Here is a 19986-nt window from a genome sequence, read left to right on the forward strand (position 1 = left end):
GACAGGATAGCCATCTGTAAGGTGTGGACACGCCCAAAAGTGCAGTCAGTTGTGCCTTCCAGTATACGTGAGAGTTCTTGGCGAGGGTGGCCCTAGTAAGGGAAGGAATTCTAGACCTAGTGAGCAATGAAACCTGCTCTTGTATTCAGGGGATTGTGAGAAGTGTGATGCCAGGATAAGAGAATGCAAGAGTGGACACACAAGTGCTAAGACTGCAGAAAGGGTTAGCAATTACAGCAAACTCTTGGGAGGTTGAACTTGATCTGCTTGAAGGGCTTTTAAGGAAGGAAGTAACATGATCACACTTGCATTTTAGAGAGCGATTCTGGCTGCAGTGAAGGTTGGAACAGAGATTGAAGAAAGTGGGCCCAAAGCCAAAATTGATGCTTAAACACTTTAAAATGCACACAAAAATACATTAAACACACACGTAAAATGCACATACACTTAAACAATACATTCAAACACTTAAATATTTTTAAATGCACACTTAGAAATACACACTTAAAACACAACATTTTAAAATACATGTAAAATGCACATATTTAAAAACATATAGACAAACACACTTAAAAGCATACACTTAAAATGCATGCATACTTAAAACAGGCTTAAAATGCACACACGCACGCTTCATAAGAAAACCCACACTACTGAATTGTTCAAGTTGCATCTGGGTCACTGAGAAGTTTATCCACAAAGGACAATGAGGAAAAGGGTGGGCACAGCAGCTTTCACCCCTACACCAAGGGCTGGCTCTGCAACCATGGGAAGTCACTAGATGAACGGTGGGCTGTTTCCTCGCCTTAAGGATTAAACTTCTTGTCTTACCTAAAAAAATAAAAAAGAAACCCAGTGAACTACCAATGTGTGAAGAGAAAGAAAACATACATTGGTTCATTCAGTAAATATTTATTGCATATTTACTACATGCCAGACAAGAGGCTCAGATATACAGTATTCAGAAATAAAAGGAGTGTCCTACCCTCAAAAACAAAAAATACTCATCTTTCTAATAAAACACCTTACAATTCTTAGAGAAATAAAGATTAAAAAGTACAGAAAATTACAAAAGCACTAGCAAGAATGGAAACGAGAGGATGTGGCACCAGCCGAGCAGGAGCGAATGCCCCGGCAAAGAATGTTCATCTAAGAGACGCTGAATGTGCTTGACGACTGACACACACGGAATTCCTGCGCTCTGGAGGCAGAGGTACTGCCACAAGGCCAAGGCCAGCCTAGTCAACACAGTGATCAAACTGAGCTACAGAGCTTCGTCCTATTTTAAAAAAAGGAAGGAGGGAGGAAAGAAACAGTGGGGGGGAGGGAAGGAAAGTTACTAATAGTTTTTTTCCCCCGAAAAAGAAACTACATGTAGTGATCTCGACTCACAGATCGCTAAAGTTATGGAATAGTATAAAAGGAAGGCAGCCAACAATCTATAGCATACAGATAGTCATGCTCTTGACATGGGGTTTCAAGACCTTGTCATGTCATCACACAGCAAGTCCTGGTTACCTGGAAAGGTGAGGAGTCACTACATGTTGCACTTTTATATTCCAAAATTGACATTTGTTACTAAAAACAACTTCACCTATTTCAGCACCAAGCAGGTATTTCTTTCACTTACCAGACGTATGTATTCCAAGTCTATCTCTAAGTACAACGCTAATTTTCCAGTGTCCAAATTCTCAACTCAAAAATACAAATGTCAGTGAAGAAAATGAACTTTAAGGACAGGCATACTCGAGGTGGCAAGACTGCAGGCAAGGATCGGAAATGAAATTTCAAAGTGGTAATTTGTCAAGGTTTTCTTCAAAATACAAAAGGTCTCTATGAGAAGAAAAAAAAAACCTGACTCTGGACTTACACTGAAATTTAAGAATCCTCTCTTTGAGAAGGTACGGTGTTAGAAAGATGCCTGCTCTTGTGGAGGACCCGAGTCTGTTGCAGGCCCTGTGGGGCAGCTCACATCCACCTGTTAACTCCAGTTCCAGGGGATCTCATGCCCTCTTCTAGACTTCACGTGCATTCAGACATATACACACGATTAAAAATAACAATGTTAAATGTTGGTGCTCTCTTTTTTCATTCTTTCCGCCCATCCCACACGTATGGAGTCCTGTCCACTATTTCCTTCCCATTTGTACCTCTGAGTTTTTTATTAAAATGAAAAAGGAATTCTATGGGAGATATCCTCTTGCCCAGGCCTCTCTAGTGCTAGGATTAAAGGGGTATGCCACCACTGCCCGGCTTACATATCAGTATTTTAATAAAGAGAAAATGATCCTTAGCTAGCTTTGGGAGTGTACACCTCTAATAATAACACTGAAGGTTTACAAGGTCTGGGCCAGCCTAGGCTAATAAAACGAGACCCTGTCTCCAAACAAAATACAAAATGAAGAACTGGCTAGATGCGGTGGAGCATTTTAGTGCCAGCCATTGGAAGGCTGAGGCAGGTGATCCCTGTGAATTCAAGGCCAGCCTTGTCTACATAGCGAGTTCCAGGACATCTACATAGAAAGACCCTGACTCAAAAACAAAAAGTGAAAAGTGTCCCTCAGACTATCTCAGACTAACTGTGCTAGACAGACAATCCTCTTTATTCTGGACTTCAGCCCCTCCTGCGCCTGTTCTGCAAACTCAACCTGCTCCACGTGCAGACATGTTTTCTGTCTTCCTAGGCTTCTCTCCTCCCAAGCTAGTTTCTTACTGTCCACATTTTCCCGTTTTTACTTAACTCCCCCACTCGACAGTAGGCACAGGGCCATCTCATTTTTGCTATAATTATGAAGCAAAGGGCATAATGAAAAGAACACACATGGGGAAACCTAAATTATTAAACCTTGGTCCTCAATTTAGTTCCTGAATTTTCCTATGAAAAGTTTACAGAAAGGTGACAACCAGAAGGGAGCTTTCTTCTACGAGTCTTTTAAGTGAAAAGTCGAGATACAACCTCAGGCCCTAGGAGGCACTCCTCAGAAACTGCAGGGAAAGCAGCAGAGGGACTAAATTCTTGCCCCAAATTTACTTTTGCCTATTCTCACACTTAGAATAAAACAGTAAGAAGGAGCTGGACAGATGGCTCAGTGACTGAGAGGCTGTTCCTCTTGCAGAGGACCTGGCTGGGTTCGATCCCCAGAACCCATGTGGTGGTTCACAAGCCTCTGTAGCTCAGGTCCAGTTCCAGGGGATCTGGCACTCTCTTCTGATCCCCAAAGACACCAGGCACATGCACGGTGCCCAGATACAAACGCAAGAAAAACACATAAATTTTTTTTTTTTTTTTTTTTTTTTTTGCTTTTTCGAGACAGGGTTTCTCTGTGGTTTTGGAGCCTGTCCTGGAACTAACTCTTGTAGACCAGGCTGGTCTCGAACTCACAGAGATCCACCTGCCTCTGCCTCCCAAGTGCTGGGATTAAAGGCGTGCGCCACCACCGCCCGGCACATAAAAAATTTTTAAATATTAATTTTAAGTCCTATTTATCCAAAAGAGTTGAGGCAGTTTATAAAATCAAAAGAAAAGCATAAAGTCAGAATTGGTAAAATATATGTATTATATATTATGTATATTATATATTTAAAAACTTAGAATATAGACAACCATTGAATTCTACATAAATTATTAAAGCAGTAAATTTTAGCTAAAATTTCTTACAGCATCAAAAATTGAGAATAATCAATTAACAATTTGAATTGCCTATAAAAATGGCTAATTGATTTCTCAGATGAAGTAAACTTGCTGAAATCAGTCTAATATTTCTAATTTGAACAGTAGTGTAGTATCTTCCTTCACTTTGAAATGAGACCTACCTTTAAAATTTAGGGGGAAAAATGGCTCGGGAGTTAAGAGAACTCAGATTTTGCAGGGGACCTGCTTTTGGTTTCCAGCACCCACATAGTGGCTCACAGCCAGCTATTACTCCAGTTCCAGGGAATCCAATACCCTTTTCTTGCCTCCTCAGGCACTGCACACGTGTATGCACTTACACACAAAAACGTCCAACAAATTAGAAGAAAATGCTGCATCTCCAATTACATTGCTTACGGGGGTAAATGTGAGAATCAAAGCCAGATCAAACACCATGTGATACTCAGCGCACGCAGACACCAAGATGAGGCCCAGTACTCGAGTGCAGACTTACAGGGATGCTTAAGGCCTAGGTGAATTTTCTCAGGAAAAAATCCCAGGTACTCCTTCCTCTCCTATTTCTGTGTCTTGTACATATTTCTATTGTTACAGGGATATCACTGCATTTATAGATCTCTAAAACGTGAATTCCACATCTTCAACCTCTTTGTAATCAAACCTAGAAACAGTACCTAAAAGTCAAAGTATATTTAATAACTATCCACAACTAAATAACACTAAAGTGACAAAAAATTAGATCAGCAAGCCCAGGGCAGCACTGAATCGTAAGCTATGATCTGTGGAAGGATGCAGTATGCAGGGCTGGGGAGCTCAGCTGATTGGTCGAGGCTAGCATTGAAAGCATGGATGGGGACTCACTGGATTCTCATTTTGATTCTCCAGAACCTACAGATAAAAAACAATAAATAAATAACCAGGACTTGTAACCCAGGACTGGGCAGTGGAGACAACCAGTCCCTTGGGCTCACTAGTCACTCAGTCTAGCCTACTTGATGAGCTACAGATCCATGAGAAACCTTACCTCAGAAAACAAGGTGGGGGCTAGAAAGTTAGGTCAATGGTTATGAGCTGATCTTGTTGACCCTGCAGAGGACCCAGGTTTGAGTCTCAGCACCTAAATGGTGGTGGACAACTGTTTATAACTCTAGTCCCATAGGGGATCTAACATGATGGTACACATGCATACATGCAGGCAAACATTCATACATATAAAATAAAACCAAACACAGGCACACACCTATAATACCAGCACTTGGGAAATAGAGGCAGGCAGATCTCTGTACTCCGTGAGTTCAAAGCCAACCTGGTATACACAGTGAATTCCAGAACAGTCAGGGAGGCATAGAGAGACCCTGTCTCAAAAACACATTTTTAATTAAAATTTTAAAAGAAAAACAAAACATGGTGGATAGAGCCTGAATAACAACACTGGCAGCACCTGCACAAACATACTTTACACACACAGAAAATATAGGAAACAGGTCTCAGAATACTGGCACTTTCCGGAACTACTGCTTTTCCACTGAGTTATCCAGTATTTTTATAGTATTTCGAATGGTCAAAAATTGGCCAATCTCATAATGACCGGATGATCTACAGACTACAAACAGTCTCGTTAGTACACTGAAGTAACATTTAAATGATTTGGGCAAGTATGTGTGTTCAGAACAGTTTTTATATAAAGAAAACTTGTCTGCAGTAGCTTACAGTGCACTGACTTGATGAAAAGCAGTCTAAATTATTAAACACATCGCTGCCCTACTTAGCAGCATGTGCTGAGGAAGCTGTTTATGATTAATTATGAGGATGACTAATCACTGCGTGTCACTAACATGCCCGAAGAGACGAGTCCAGAAGCCTGGCCACCCTGACACCCTTCCTACTGCCTCTTCCCTGCGATCTTCCTCCCTTTCTTCCTCATTTACACTTAGTAGAGCTTGTTCTCCTCACTCTTAAGTTGAGCAAAGCCTTCCTTGCTTCCTGCTTTCTGTACTGCTCACTGTTTGCCTTTGGCTACTTCCGTCACTGGCTTTTCTGAACTTCAACTTTTTACATTCTTTGCTCCAGGCTTCTGCATGTGTTGAGAAGGTAAACAGCACAAAGTCAAAGCATTATCATTTTACTGCTATCTCGCCCCCCCCTTCTCAACTGTAAAGTCACACAACAGATCCCTTTCTGTGACTAGCTCCTATACCAGATCCTCACAAAGATCCCCAAAGAGGTAAGCGCTAAGAAAGTATAATAAGAAACTCAAGCCATTTACCATTAATGTATACGATATGGCAAAGTACATTTTTTTGGGCACTGAGGATTTATACCTAAAAGAAAGATGACAAACGCCGTCAACATTTAGTTGATTTTATTCCTCCTATTACTATACCTCATCTGGACTGCTGTCACTAATCTTAGGAAAGCACTTAATAAAAGCTTTAATTAAACCTTAAGTAAAAGCTTTAAGCCATAGGTCATCAATCCCCACAAAAGGTTTTAAGAGTGTCTATTCTCGTGGGCTTCAAAGTTCCACTTTCATTTCTGCTTATCTCTAAGGTAATAAACTGAAAAATACCCAAATTCTTTCAGGGTGGAATCCGGTTAAAAGAACCCACTGCTGATGGGGCTGGAGAAACGGCTCAGTGGCTAAGAGCACCTGCGGCTCTTGCAGAGGACCAGAGTTTGATTACCAGCACCCACATAGGAGCACACAATTGTCTATAACTCCAATTCCAAGAAATCCAAAACCCTCTTCCAAGCTCCGCAGGCACTAGGCATGCACATGGTGCACACACATGTATTCAAAGCAAAACACTCATACACATAATCAAAAAATATAAAATAATCCACCGAATAAAACTATATTACAAATTTACAAAACAGCTACGAATATACCCTAAGCCCTGCTGAGTAGTCTTTTGCATATTTTAACATCAAGTGCATGTATAAATGGAATCTGCATGTCTTCCTGATATGAAGTATATCTGAGGTAGAGTGAAATAAAGGAAGATGAAAGGAAAACAAAATCCACTAGACTGCACAGTTCATCTCTCCAGTCTCACGTGTGGAGTACTGGCTTCTCAGAGAGAGCAAACACTGACAACACTGCTCTCTTAGATTACCTAGGAAGCACTGAGATGATCTGGTTATAAAAATGTATTAATAGCATTTTACCAATACTGATAGAGTGTGCTAGAGAAATGTTAAGGATCTTAATGGGTTAACATTTACTCCTCCCTAGGACCACATGCATCAGATAGAGCCATCATTCCCCCACTTTCCGGATGAGAAGGAAGCTAGAGAATGTACAGTATTCACTCTAGAGGAGGCTCGAGCAGCAAGCAACAGTCTGCCTTCCACCAGCACCTTCTTTCTTGCAGAGAAATTGAAAATATATTACGAAAATATATGATCACTATAAGATATATTGCCTTTACTTATTTTGTTTTAGGAACTAGAGTATTTCCCCATTACAAGTATTTAAAATTGGATACACTGGACATTTATACATGAAAAACAATGCAAAAATAACATGTTTGAAAAGAACATAGCCAGACAGTTGGTATTCCATTGGAAGTATCTTAGAATAAAACAAGTTTTACATCTTCATTTAACAACACTGAAGAATGAGGTATTGAATGTTTTCATCACAGACGTTTACTGCATGAAATAAACTGTATTCACACTAGCATGTTACAGGAGTACCACTGTGCCAATAGAAGGCACTGCAATTGAACAGAGTTACATTGCCATGAGAAACCAAATATCACAACTTTCAGGGTCCACAGTTTTATTTTTCCTTCAAATGTTATCATGGCATCTTTTATGTGATAAGTTATATTCAAGTTACGTATTGTCTTTAGGTTGATTTACATTTCAGAAGTCCCTACAGGTAGATATATATTAAGCAAATGGCTAGAGAAAACAGGAGAATTGAATAGAATTTAAGATGTAGCATGTGGTTTCTAAGATAGATTTTCAAATACAACATAACACACTTCATTTAGTTGTAAACAAAATGCAAAATCTGAAGTCATAAAAAATATTTTATTAGTAATCTTACATAAGTGAGTGGGGCTGTAAATACTTTTATTTCAAGATATTGATAAATGCATAAATTAATGGCTGTATCTGGAAATAGAGTACTATGGTTTTCATATGAATTGTTCTATTTAATAAAAGGCAAATTAAACTGATCTAAGATCAACCTCCTGGTTCTGTGCAATAGTCACCATGTTTATGTTAATTAGATTCACATGTCTATGACCGTGGATAGGTTTGGAACAAGGAAACAGTGTTAAACTATCATTAAGTTAAAGCTTTTCCAAGTATGGCAAGTTCTTTTCTGTTTCTGCCAGATGCTTATACTTCTTTAACTCTGTCTTTTTTTTTTTTCGTTTTTTTTATTTAATTTCTCTCACTGTGTAATTCCTTTATAACTCTGTCTTTGAGAATACAGGAAAAACCAGTGTTCAATGACAACAGCACTAAACCTGAATTAGAAAGCTAAACGATCCATTTTTTATTGTTTACAATTCTGCTAGTAAACATTACAATAAATTGATGCTTTGAAAAAATAAGCAAACTAACAAACATAAACTGCAAAATGGATAAAACATAACTCAGAAACAATAATTTAGTAAGAACATGTCAAACACATTGGCAAAGGTTCATACAAATTCTTTATTTAATAACAACTTTCCTATTTAACCACACCAAGTACCAGCAGGTGCATTAAGAGGATAACCATTAAGAAAATCCTGTTGCAGCAATAGTTGATTAAGTTGATCTCTGACTTGCATACATATAACTATTTGTTTCACAATTCTCAAATAATACATATTTAGGCAGCTTGCACTATGTAATAAAAAATTTAAACTCATTACATGCCGATAGTAGAGAATTCAATAATTATGTGTTAGAATTCACTAAATTATAAGTGAAAATAGACTTACCAATAACACTGCATAATGAATAATTCAACCACATTTTCATGGCATTTAACACCAGAGACCAAAATGTTAAGTCTGCAAACATTTGGTAGCTTACACTGCAATAAAATCTAATAAGTCCTGGCAAATTCATATTTCATGTAAAACTCAAATTATAGGTTATGCATGAATGTGTCTGTCATGAAAATGTGGTAGTTCTTGGCATAATCTGTATTTCCATGGGAGGACAGGCGTGACTAAGTGGAGCAAGAATGCTTAGTGAGACTCTCCATTCAGGGATGAGGCTTCTCCTCGAGGAGAGGAGGACCTGGACACGCCCCGCTCAGTGTTGTCGGAGCTGCAGCTGCTCTGGCTGTGCTGATCCCCAGCAGCAGCACTGGATGCTGGCGCTGACTTTGCTTTCTCCTTAAAGTCTGTAATAATGACTGTTAGATCTCCAACAGTGACTTCCAAATGCTGAGCACTACTCCGATCCACATTTTTTAATCTTGGTCTAAACACACACACACAAAAAAAGATGAGTTTTTTAAGCAAGTTTTTCCCAGTTATCAAATTTCTGAGAACATACTAAATAACCAAGCAAAGTTACAAAATGAGTGAATCTCTGTTTAAAGCAATTCATGGGTAGTAAACCACAAAAGTATCACAAAATATTTCAACACATTGACACTGACCAAACAAAATCATTCATCAACTTTCAATATGACAGATGACTGACAGCCCAGATATAATGGTTTAACCATGCTTTAACATCATATTGAAGTTTGCAGGCAGCTTAAGAATTTTATTCCAATAGATGTCTTACGGCAACAAAGACACAACCGCACCCCAAAGGCAGATGATAAAAGCTAAGACTAGGGACTGGAGAGACAGCTCAGTGGTTAAGAGTACGGGCTATTCTTCAAGAGGACCCAGGTTTAATTCCTAGCATCTCCATGGCAGCTCACAGTGTCCCTAACTCTAATCCAAGGGATGCGACATACTCCTCGGACCTTTGCTGGCATCAGACATACACAATGCACAGACATATATGCAGGCATAGCATTCACACACATAAAACAATCAATCTTTAAAATAACAAAATAAAAGTAAGGCTAGGCTAACCTTTCTCTCCATTGCTGTACACTGACTGTTACAAGATCCACAACCATGATACTGGTCAAAAGTCATGCAAATATCCACTCATGGTTTTGAATAAGTTTCCTGAATTTCAAGTACCTCTTCTTTTTAATGAAAAAGAAGACATAAATGTCTTCTAAATATCTACTAAAAGAGAAAGCCTCTTCACATTTAAGATAGTATTTTGACCTTTCCTGATTCCCAACATAACTTTCATGCTCAGAAAATGTTTATGATATTTTATATTGAGATAAAATAGCTTACTTTCACTCTACTTATAAGGATAATATCAAGGTTAAAAAAGAATATTAAATGATTATTTTTATTCTTTCAAAAGTACATAAAACACTTTCTTACCTGGTTTTTTTATGACAGTTCTTTTTGCTAGTTGCTTCCTTCTCACTTTTTTCTTTTTCTACTTTATCTTTCTTCTCTTTCTTTGACTGGGTAGGGGGCACAAACTGCTGAGTAACCTGCTGTGCGACCAGCTGGGAGACAGGTCGAGGTTTCCTGTACGCAGTAAAGAAAAAGGCTTTTATTATAACTTAAAGATACACATTCTTATAAAAGAATAGCATGTTATGAGGATATATTTTTATCAAGATTTCAAGTATAAAGTTCCTTGTCTGTGAAATATAGATTTTCATTCCTTTTCAACAAAATAGAACAAACTATCATACTAGTTCAAATTTTAAGTCCAAGATATATGGTCAAACCATTAGAATATAACTGTATATAAAGGAACATGTGACATTAGTTAAGATGTATTATCTGAGAAAATAAGGCACGTATAATAATAAACATGAATTTTAGACATTTAACACAAAAGCTTATACTTTAGTTTCTGTTGCCATCACGGTTGAGACTAAAGGACAGGGCCTCACACATGCAACGTGTAAGCTAAGGCACACCCCAGCCCAAGAAGGTGTTTCAGCCCATCCTTTCTCCTGAGAGAAAGACCTAAGTCTCTATGGTAACAGCAATTTGTTCCCTCTCTAGAATCCTTAATTCATTCACTGATTATGTGTTTACAGTCAAACTCATTACTGAAATCATAGACTCCTGTCTCTGGCTACAATCTTCCTATGCATTTCTGATGCTGGAATATGGCAATTCTCTGAGGTTTTCTGACTTCCACATTTTAAAGGTACCTTCTAAAAAACTACTGCAGCACTTATTTCAGGGTACGTATCTAGCTTTTCCTTTGGATGCAAGAATGAGGAAGGAGGGGCTTGGAGAGATGGCTCAGAGGCTAAGAGCACTGGCTGCTCTTCCAGAGGTCCTGAGTTCAATTCCCAGCAACCACATGGTGGCTCCCAACCATCTGTACTGAAATCTGGTGCCCTCCTCTGGCGTGCGGGAATACACCGAGGCAGAATGTTGTATACATAATAAATAAATATTAAAAAAAAAAAAAAAGAATGAGGAAGAATCCTATCACTCCAGATCAAGGACCCCTCTAACTGTGACAGAGTTTGGGCAACCAAGGCAAGATTAAGAAAAAACAATCTCTTAAATTCCTAAAAAAGAAAGAAAAATAAAGGAGGAGGACAACAAGGAATGGAGAAATATGGGCAAAACAAAAATATATTTAACACATGTTTTATAAATGATGGTAACTTTATTGCTCAGAAAATCCTATTCTAGAAAAGCATAAAACCCAGAGAAGCAACTTAGACTAGACAGTATTAATTAATATTACACAACTGTGTATGTAGAGAAGCAGAAGGCAACACTTGAGAACACTGAACATTCTCCTGTGGCCTCACAAAAAAAAAAAAAAAAAAAAACCAACACACATTTTCCTTCCTCGGTAGCTCCTAGCCCACAGTGTGTGTGCATATATGTGAGCAGAGTATAACATGTAGAAAGGAGAACAAGAAAGGGTCCACATAGTAGGTAATGAGGAAGCAGTGAACACAGTGAAGAGCATCTGAGTCGTGAAAGAAGACATAAAGCTAATTGTTATTCTTGTTTCAACTCTTGTCATGGTTATGCCTTGATACAGTGTAAAAAAATCTAACATGAAGCTTCACAGCTTCAGAATGGCTATTCTAACTGTACAGAAATTCATGTAGATGTTCAGACGTTTTATCTACCTAATTTGGGCATGTACTTATTTATTTTCAAGTTCTTTCTTCTTTTTGTTTTGTTCCAGGATTTGCACTATGTAGCCTGGGCTATTGTGGAACTCACTATATAGACCAAGCTAGCCTCAAACTCAGAGATCCGATTGCCTCTGCCTCCCAAATTTAATGGGATTAATATGCAAGGTTTTTTACAGTAAAGTTTCAATTAAAATTTTATTTTTAATAAATCCCATCCTATATTGGACAGAGAATTATTTTAAATCTTCCATGTCCTTTTTAATTATAGCAGGACAAAAAATAGGAAATGAGAAAATATTGCATAATCAAACATTAAAAGTCTGAGGGCTAGCAGGGAATATATAAGGAAGCATGAGTGTAAAACAAATTTCAGGAAATGGGTTGTGGATCATTTAGAGCCTACTTAGTGTAAAATACTGGAAACATGCCAAAGAAAGTCGTACACTATTTTAAAAATAGGTTTGACAGAAATCAGGGTTCAATTCTAGACTGAGTTCACATCAACAGTGCTTGAGAAGACGATTCCATGAGTCAAGTGCTGAGGAAATGGTTCCATGAGTCGGGTACTTGCTGTGTACATGAATTCAGATCACCAGCACTCAGGTAAAAGCTGGACGTGCCTCCTGACACACCTGAAAAATCCAGTGCTGGTGACGAGAACAGATTTGGATGACAGCGAAGGCTTGTTGGCATCAGCCTAGCAAGTTTCTAGGTTCAGTAAGAGAGCCTAATTCCAGGGACTAAGGCGGGGATAAGAAGGCTAGAGGAGAACGCTACACATCCTCATGGCCTCCAAGGACAGGCCTGTGTGCATCTTCACATACATATACACATGCATAGACCACACATGCAAAACAGTTACACATATGAAAGTGACTTGAAGGTAGTGTGTTTAATGGTTAGCTCTGTTAAGGGAAAGAACGCAACAAGAGTTAAGAGAGTGGTTCACATATTAAAGCAGTATCAGAATTTTCTGGAAGGCTTTTTGTCTTGCCAACTCCTTCCTTCATAATTTCTGATTCAGTAACTTCAGGGTGGAGACCAAGAATTTGCATTTCTGACTAGTTTTCAAGTAATGTTAACCTTACAGACATTGGGATGTTGTATAAGAAAAATGCCTCCTGGACAGAGAACTCATGACAAAGTACAGACAACAGATACCACCAAAGTTCAATTTAGTGAACCAATGAGCTTTATTGGAGTTGTGTACAGGAATATAGGTGAGGGGTTACTTACAGGAGCAGAAATGACTCAAAGGCAACTGCATCACCAAAGCTCACACCAGCATAGGTAACAGTTCACAAAGCTAGGACCTGGAGCACAGTACACAGCATGCAGGCAGCTCAACAGGTTAGAGAGTGTCCTTTCAAGATACTTCAGTTGCTCTAAAACTCCACCAGGCAGCTGGGCTGATCCAGTCTCAGAGTCTTCTTTGCAGCTTTTCTCCTGAGTCAGCTCCGAGGCTTAGCTTGTTTGACAGTCTTCACTGAAGCTCTGTTCCACTAGTCTCTAGACTAGACCCTTAGCTATTATTGCTTATGTGGCAGGGAGGGGCCTAGTGAATCTAGTCAGTTTTAAGGATTTCCTGAAGTTCTTTTGTTTATCTTCATGTTTAAGGAGCTTCCCTGCAGGATAGAATGTTTCAATCTCAGAGAAAACAGATAAGAGATCTTTCTGAAAAGATGCTTCAAGAAACATAAGACATGTAGAAAATCCTGGTACTGTTTCAGCAGAAAGTCCCAGACTGCTAAGAGCAGCAGTGGAATGAAGAATGCTACACCGAAAAGCACCTGAGAGAAAGTTAAAGGGTATTAATTAGTCTTTAGAAACAGAGAGTCACTGGAGAGACTCAAACTTGACCAAGACTGAAGAATTCAGTCTAAAGCAAAAAGGTTCTACAAGACAAGAAAGTTGCTTGTTATCTCCTTTAGTAGACTAGGAAGAAAAGTATTCTTTTTTTAAATGCCATAGAAAAATAAACTGAGAAAGAGAAAATAAATAAATAAAAAGGTCTAATGTAAAGAAGGAACAATGGACATCAGACTCTCTGGAGATAAAAATCAAAAGTGTGTGGTAACTGATTAGCTGTGCCCTCATTACTTCTAACCAAGAGATACTCCTTAATCAAGAAATAAAAATTCTTGACTGCATGTATCCAATATTCCATGGTTTAATACAATGACATAAATATTAATGTCCTTGATATGTGATTCCCCTCTGTACACTATAAATGTGTTTTATTACCATTTATTAATAAAGAAGCTGCTTTGGCCAATGGCTTAGCAGAGCAAAGCCAGATGGGAAATCTGAACAGAGATATAGAGAGAGTAGGCAGAGTCAAGGAGACAACATGTAGCTGATGAAGAAGAAAGATCCCCTCCAGAACCTTACCAGTAGGCCAAAAGGGTTGTACCAGCTTGCATTCCCACCAGCAGTGCAGAAGTATTCCCTTTTCTCCACAACCTCCCCAGCATAAGTTGTCATCAGTGTTTTCGATCTTGGCCATTCTGACAAGTATAAGACAGAATCTCAGAGTTGTTTTGATTTGCATTTCTCTGATGACTAAGGATGTTGAACATTTCCTTAAGTGTCTTTCAGACATTTTAGATTCCTCTGTTGAGAGTTCTCTGTTTAGGTCTGTACTCCATTTTTTTTAATTGGATTATTTGTTCTTTTGATGACCAATTTCTTAAGTTCTTTGTATATTTTGGAGATTAGACCTCTAGCTGATGTGGGGTTAGTGAAGACCTTTTCCCATTCTGTAGGCTGTCGTTTTGTCTTGTTGACTGTGTCCTTTGCTTTACAGAAGCTTCTCAGTTTCACAAACTCCCATTTATTAATTGTTTCTCTCAGTGTCTGTGCTGCTGGGGTTATATTTAGAAAGTGGTTCCCTGTGCCAGTGTATTCAAGTGTACTTCCCACTTTCTCTTCTATAAGGTTCAGTGTGGCTGGCTTTATGTTGAGGCCTTTGATCCATCTAGACTTGCACACTCCCCACTTTTCATGCATGACTAAAACAACTGTGCAACTCACAAAACTTACAAGATAGTTGCTACTTTGTCTTTTTTATTCTTCTAAGTCTTATGTATGCTTGACAGATATCCTCTCTCTACAATAATTATTCCTTGTGGGGGCAGTCAGGGTTAACCACTGTAAAAGTAAGCATCTATTAGTACAATATAATTTACATCATAAATCCATAAAGTGGAATCAGATCCTTTATTTTAAATGAACTATCAATCTAGAATATCCCTAAAGTACTACACTCTTAATGTAAAGAACAAAATATTTGAGAATATTATAGTTCAGGAGGCAAAACCAATGGAGAACTAGTTGAATTTATCAGGGGAGAAATAGAATGTATCAGGCTATAAACGAATAATATTAGATCTCTACTATGGTCCAGCAATCTAGAAGTGAAATAATGCACTCTAATGTATACCTGGATATACAGGATAAGGAGCTGACAATCATGTAAGGAAAAGAAATGGTGGATCTAAGAGGACAACAATGACCTTCTCTAAATAATAGAACCAATCAACTTGATCTTGGGCACTCAAAATATTAAGGCTGGAATGTAAAATGTCTCCCACTGACTCATCCTATGTTTGAACAACTGTTCTCCAGCTGACAGTGTTGTTTCAGGAGACTATGGGCACCTTTAAAACAGAAGTGGACTGAACCACTGGGGAAAGCTGTCAAGGTGACATTCATTTTTGGTTCTGGCAGGATGTGAAGAACAACCCAAGCTATGTGCTCCCTCTGTGAATATGGACTGTACTATGAAGCCATAGGCCATTAAACCTCTTCTCCATTAAGTTGTTCTGTCAGCTGTTTTATCACTGAGTTTGCAAGTTTTTTGAACTGTGAGTGAAGCTGGCCATGGGGCAAGCAGAATTGTAGATAACAATCAGTTCTGTACCATGTGCCTTTTCCTTTTAGACACCAGTGAACTTTCTATAGTACTCCTTGCCTTTAAAACTGATATTCCTTGCCGGACAGTGGTTGCACATGCCTTTAATCCCAGCACTTGAGAGGCAGAGATTCACTCTGTGAGCTCAAGGACAGCCTGGTCTACAGAGCAGGATCCAGGACAGGCTCCAAAACTACAGAGAAACCCTGTCTCCAGAAACAAAACCAAAACAACAACAACAACAAAAAGCGATTCCTGAAAGAGACGCATGGCTGTTCAAGTGCTGAGAAAAAATGATTAAGACTCAGTCTTAATCAGGACATTGATATCGTCATTGGATGCAGGACTCAAGGAACACTACAGAAGAGGGAGCAGAAAGAGCGTAAGAGCCAGAAGACAAGGAGAGGACTAAGATATACTATTTCTGTGCATGATATGGCCATTGCAACTGCCCACAGCAGTTGTGGGAACCTACAGTGGACCTGTACAAGAATAGGCCTCTTAACAGGCAGTCATGGATGGGAAAGGGGCCATCACTGCTGGTTACCAATGGCTCCTGTGGGATACAGAGTCAATTACCTTCCTTTGTTTACCTATTAGCGAGCTCACCAAGTGCCAATATAGAGTTCCAAACCCAGAAGAGCCTGTTTAAACTCACTGTGTCACAAAACAAAACAAAACAAAAAAGTGTGGGAAAGGGATTTGTAGGGAGAAGTAGGGGCAAAACAGGGTAAGAGGGACATAAGAGAAGATACAGGGTGAGAGAATGCACTAATATGTACAAAACTGTCATATAATTAATTTTTACAGTTTGAGTAATTTTATCTTTCTTTTATCACAGGCTTTTCTGGATGTATATTATATAATACTCCATTGTCTTATTTCTGTTCTAATAGTAAGGATCACATTTCATTTGAAGAATGTAACTTTATCCCAAAATTCTAGGACTATTTAATCTGATTCAACTTTGAATGAAAAGGAGAGAACGTGGGGAAACAAACTGATTAAACAAAATTAATTTCTCTACTACTCTTTAGATGCTGAATGAGCTTCAAAAATCCTTCATTGTCATCAGGGGCGACACAGTTTCTGATTGTCCTTCAGGACGTCTAGAGAGGCACAACTCCACCATGCAGGCATTGTCTGCCCAGAGTGATCATGAGAAAGTGTGACTGACCTCCCTTCTACTTGATGAGAGCATTCTGCTGAATGACACAGTAGGCTCGTTAACTCAAAAAGTAAAAGGATGTCATCATGAAATAATTTTTTTTCTTTTATTTGGAATGGGGCTCCATGTATTCCAGGATGGCCTCAAATTTACTATGTAGTTAAGGATGACCTGGAACACCTCATCCCCCAGAGTGCTGGGATTATAGGCATCTACCACTATGCCAAGTTTATGTAGTACTGAAGATCAAGCCAGGGCTTTGTGCATGCTACACACTTTACCATTTGAGCTACATCCCTAGCTTTTAAATACATTGTAAAAAATCTGTACGTTCATGTGTATAACATGGAGCAGGTATACTACTGATTTACTAAAATATACAAAAGGGAGTTGCAATGGTTAGTTTTTGTCAATATGAAACAAATTAAGAGTCATCTAAGAGGAGGGAACCTCAACTAGGGAAACAGCTTCCATCAGATTGGTATTTTTCTCAGTTGCTAATTGAGGTAGGAGGGCCCAGCCCATGGCAGACAGTTCCATCCCTGGGCAAATGGGCTGGGCTGTATAAGGAAACTAGCTGAACAAGCTAGGGAAACAAATAAGCAGCGCTCCTCTGCAGTTTATGTTTCAAGTTTCTGCCTGGAGCTTCTCTCCTGCTTTCTCTTGATGATGGACTACAGCTTGTAACACTAAACTCTTTCCTTCCAAAGTTGCTTTTTGGTCATAGTGTTCACCACAGAAATACAAAGTAAACTATGAGAGGAACTCACAAAAGGGATAGGATGGGGATGCCAACAACCACAAGGAAGCCAGGTGTGTAATAAGCATCTATAAACAGCACGGGGACCAACATTTGGGAGGCTGTAACAGGAGGATCCTGAGTTCCAGCCAGGGTTCTCCAAACAAAGAAATAAGAGTATTTTTTAAAGGAAAAATAAATTTCATTAAGCATTCAATGTATTTAAATTTTACATATGATACATGTGAGAAAACAAAAGGATCGACAGTGAGATAGAGGGACAAAAAGAAGGTAGTAGAAGAGGATGTTAGGAAGAACAAAGGGTAATATAAATATAAGAAAATGCCATTAGGTAGTCAGCACTCTGATAACTTTAGATATTAATTCACGGCTGGGGAGATAGCTTTAGCATATGAAGAGCATCTGCTGCACAAGCAGGTGGACTGGAACTCAAGTCTTCAGCACCCACATTTTAAAAAGTCTAGTGCGGTCACCAGTAACCATAATATTCTGTGGCCAGAGACAAGATGATCACTGGGGCCTGCTGCAGGCAGCTCAGAAAGTGAGAGACCACGACTCAAGGGAATACGGTGGAGAATGATAGAGAATATCACCCAATATCTCCTCTGGCCTCCAAATATATACATACACACTGGCCCACACCCCCAAAAAACTAATTTGAAAAAAAAAATGATAAGCACTTAAAATGATGCTTTAATTAGAGAAAATATGAAAATACGTTATAAACAGATGAAATATCATTCCTTAATCATTACTGTGTCAAGAAAAAAATAAACTTTATTAAAGTTTTTCTGAATAATATAAAATGTAATAAACCTATCTTATTCCATAATAGTTTTGAAGATACACTAATGTCCTTCCGTATTTACAGAGCACTGATTCTAAGAGACATTGCATATACTGAAAGGCTATTAAAATTCATAGAAATGGGAAGTCCTTTATATAAAACGGTATAATATCTACATATAATATGGATATACCCTGTTGTATACTTTAGAAAATTACATATAACCTATGTTACCTTATAACATACAAACACTATGTGAATAATCATTATGCTATATTGTTTGGGAAATAGCAGGGGAAATGTCTATACATGCTTGCTATAGAAGCAATTTTTTCCCTTGAAAAGTGACTGTAATTGGTGTTTAATCCATGCATGTAAAAACTGACTGGAGGGAGTGGGTGAAATAGACCCAAAATCACTATTGATTTTATTTGTTTTGTTTTGCTTAGTGGTGCGGGGGATCAAAGGTAGAGCTGGCTCATATATGTTAAACACATGCATTCCCACTTTGAAATCCTCCCCACCTCCTAGGAAATCACTCTACTGCTGAGCTCTATCGCTATCCCTCTTTGCACTTTTATTTTGAAACAGTCTCACAAAGTGTCCTAACCTGATCTTAAACTCATTCTGTGGCTCATATGGGCCTTGAACTTGTGGTTCCATAGGCAAAGCCTTCAGAGTAGCTAGGGTTACACACCTATGCAGTTAGGCGGGCATTCTTTCTTCTTTCCTTTCTTTCTCCCTTTCTTTCTTTTTAAATATCTAACTAATTATAAATCTACAAGGAATATATTCATCTTGTAAAGGCTGTTTTTTATTTCAAATATACTTATTATAAATTTCTACCTGATCTTTATTTCCATTTCTTCCCAAACATCTATCATCAAATATTTTACTTTCAAAACTCTTCTTAAATTTTAAAAACAGGACAGCCACTTTCTTTGCTCAAAAATAACCAAATGTTTTAATTTTTTTATTAATTAATTTATTTAATTATTAAAGATTTCTGCCTCTTCCCCGCCACCACCTCCCATTCCCTCCCCCTCCCCCAATCAAGTCTTCCTTCCTCCTCAGCCCAAAGAGCAAGCAGGTTTCTCTGCCCTGTGGGGGGTCCAAGGACCACCCACCTCCATCCAGGTCTATTAAGGTGAGCATCCAAACTACCTGGGCTCCCACAAAGCCATTACGTGCAATAGGATCAAGAACCCATTGCCATTGTTCTTCAGTTCTCAGTAGTCCTCATTGTCCATTATGTTCAGCGAGACTGGTTTTGTCCTATGCTTTTTCAGTCCGCGGCCAGCTGGCCTTGGTGAGTTCCCGAAGGAGAGTGAGCACGAGCAAGGAACTCAGGACTCCGAGGGGTGCACCCAAATGTTTTAATTTTTTGTTCTTCATTATTACTATAAGTTTAACAATGCCAGAGTATAATTTTTAAATACTTTTTATTATTTTTTAAAAATGTAATACAGGTATACAATGTATTTTGATCATATCCACTCCCTACTACTTCTCTCCAACTCTCATGGTCTCCCCCAA

At 38.6% G+C, this 19986-nt stretch overlaps 1 protein-coding gene across 1 annotated transcript in view; it reads right to left on the bottom strand.

The window, feature by feature from the left end:
- Window positions 1-8307: 8307 nt before the first annotated feature.
- Yaf2 (YY1 associated factor 2) overlaps window positions 8308-19986 on the bottom strand; it is a 60405-nt gene continuing 48726 nt past the window's right edge. The window contains 2 exon segments of the mRNA XM_057791851.1: window positions 8308-9088; window positions 10072-10224. Coding sequence (XP_057647834.1) covers window positions 8851-9088; window positions 10072-10224 — 391 coding nt within the window. The 3' untranslated portion in view covers window positions 8308-8850.

The sequence above is a fragment of the Chionomys nivalis genome, chromosome 17, assembly GCF_950005125.1.
Source record: "Chionomys nivalis chromosome 17, mChiNiv1.1, whole genome shotgun sequence".
Taxonomy (NCBI): Eukaryota; Metazoa; Chordata; class Mammalia; order Rodentia; family Cricetidae; genus Chionomys; species Chionomys nivalis.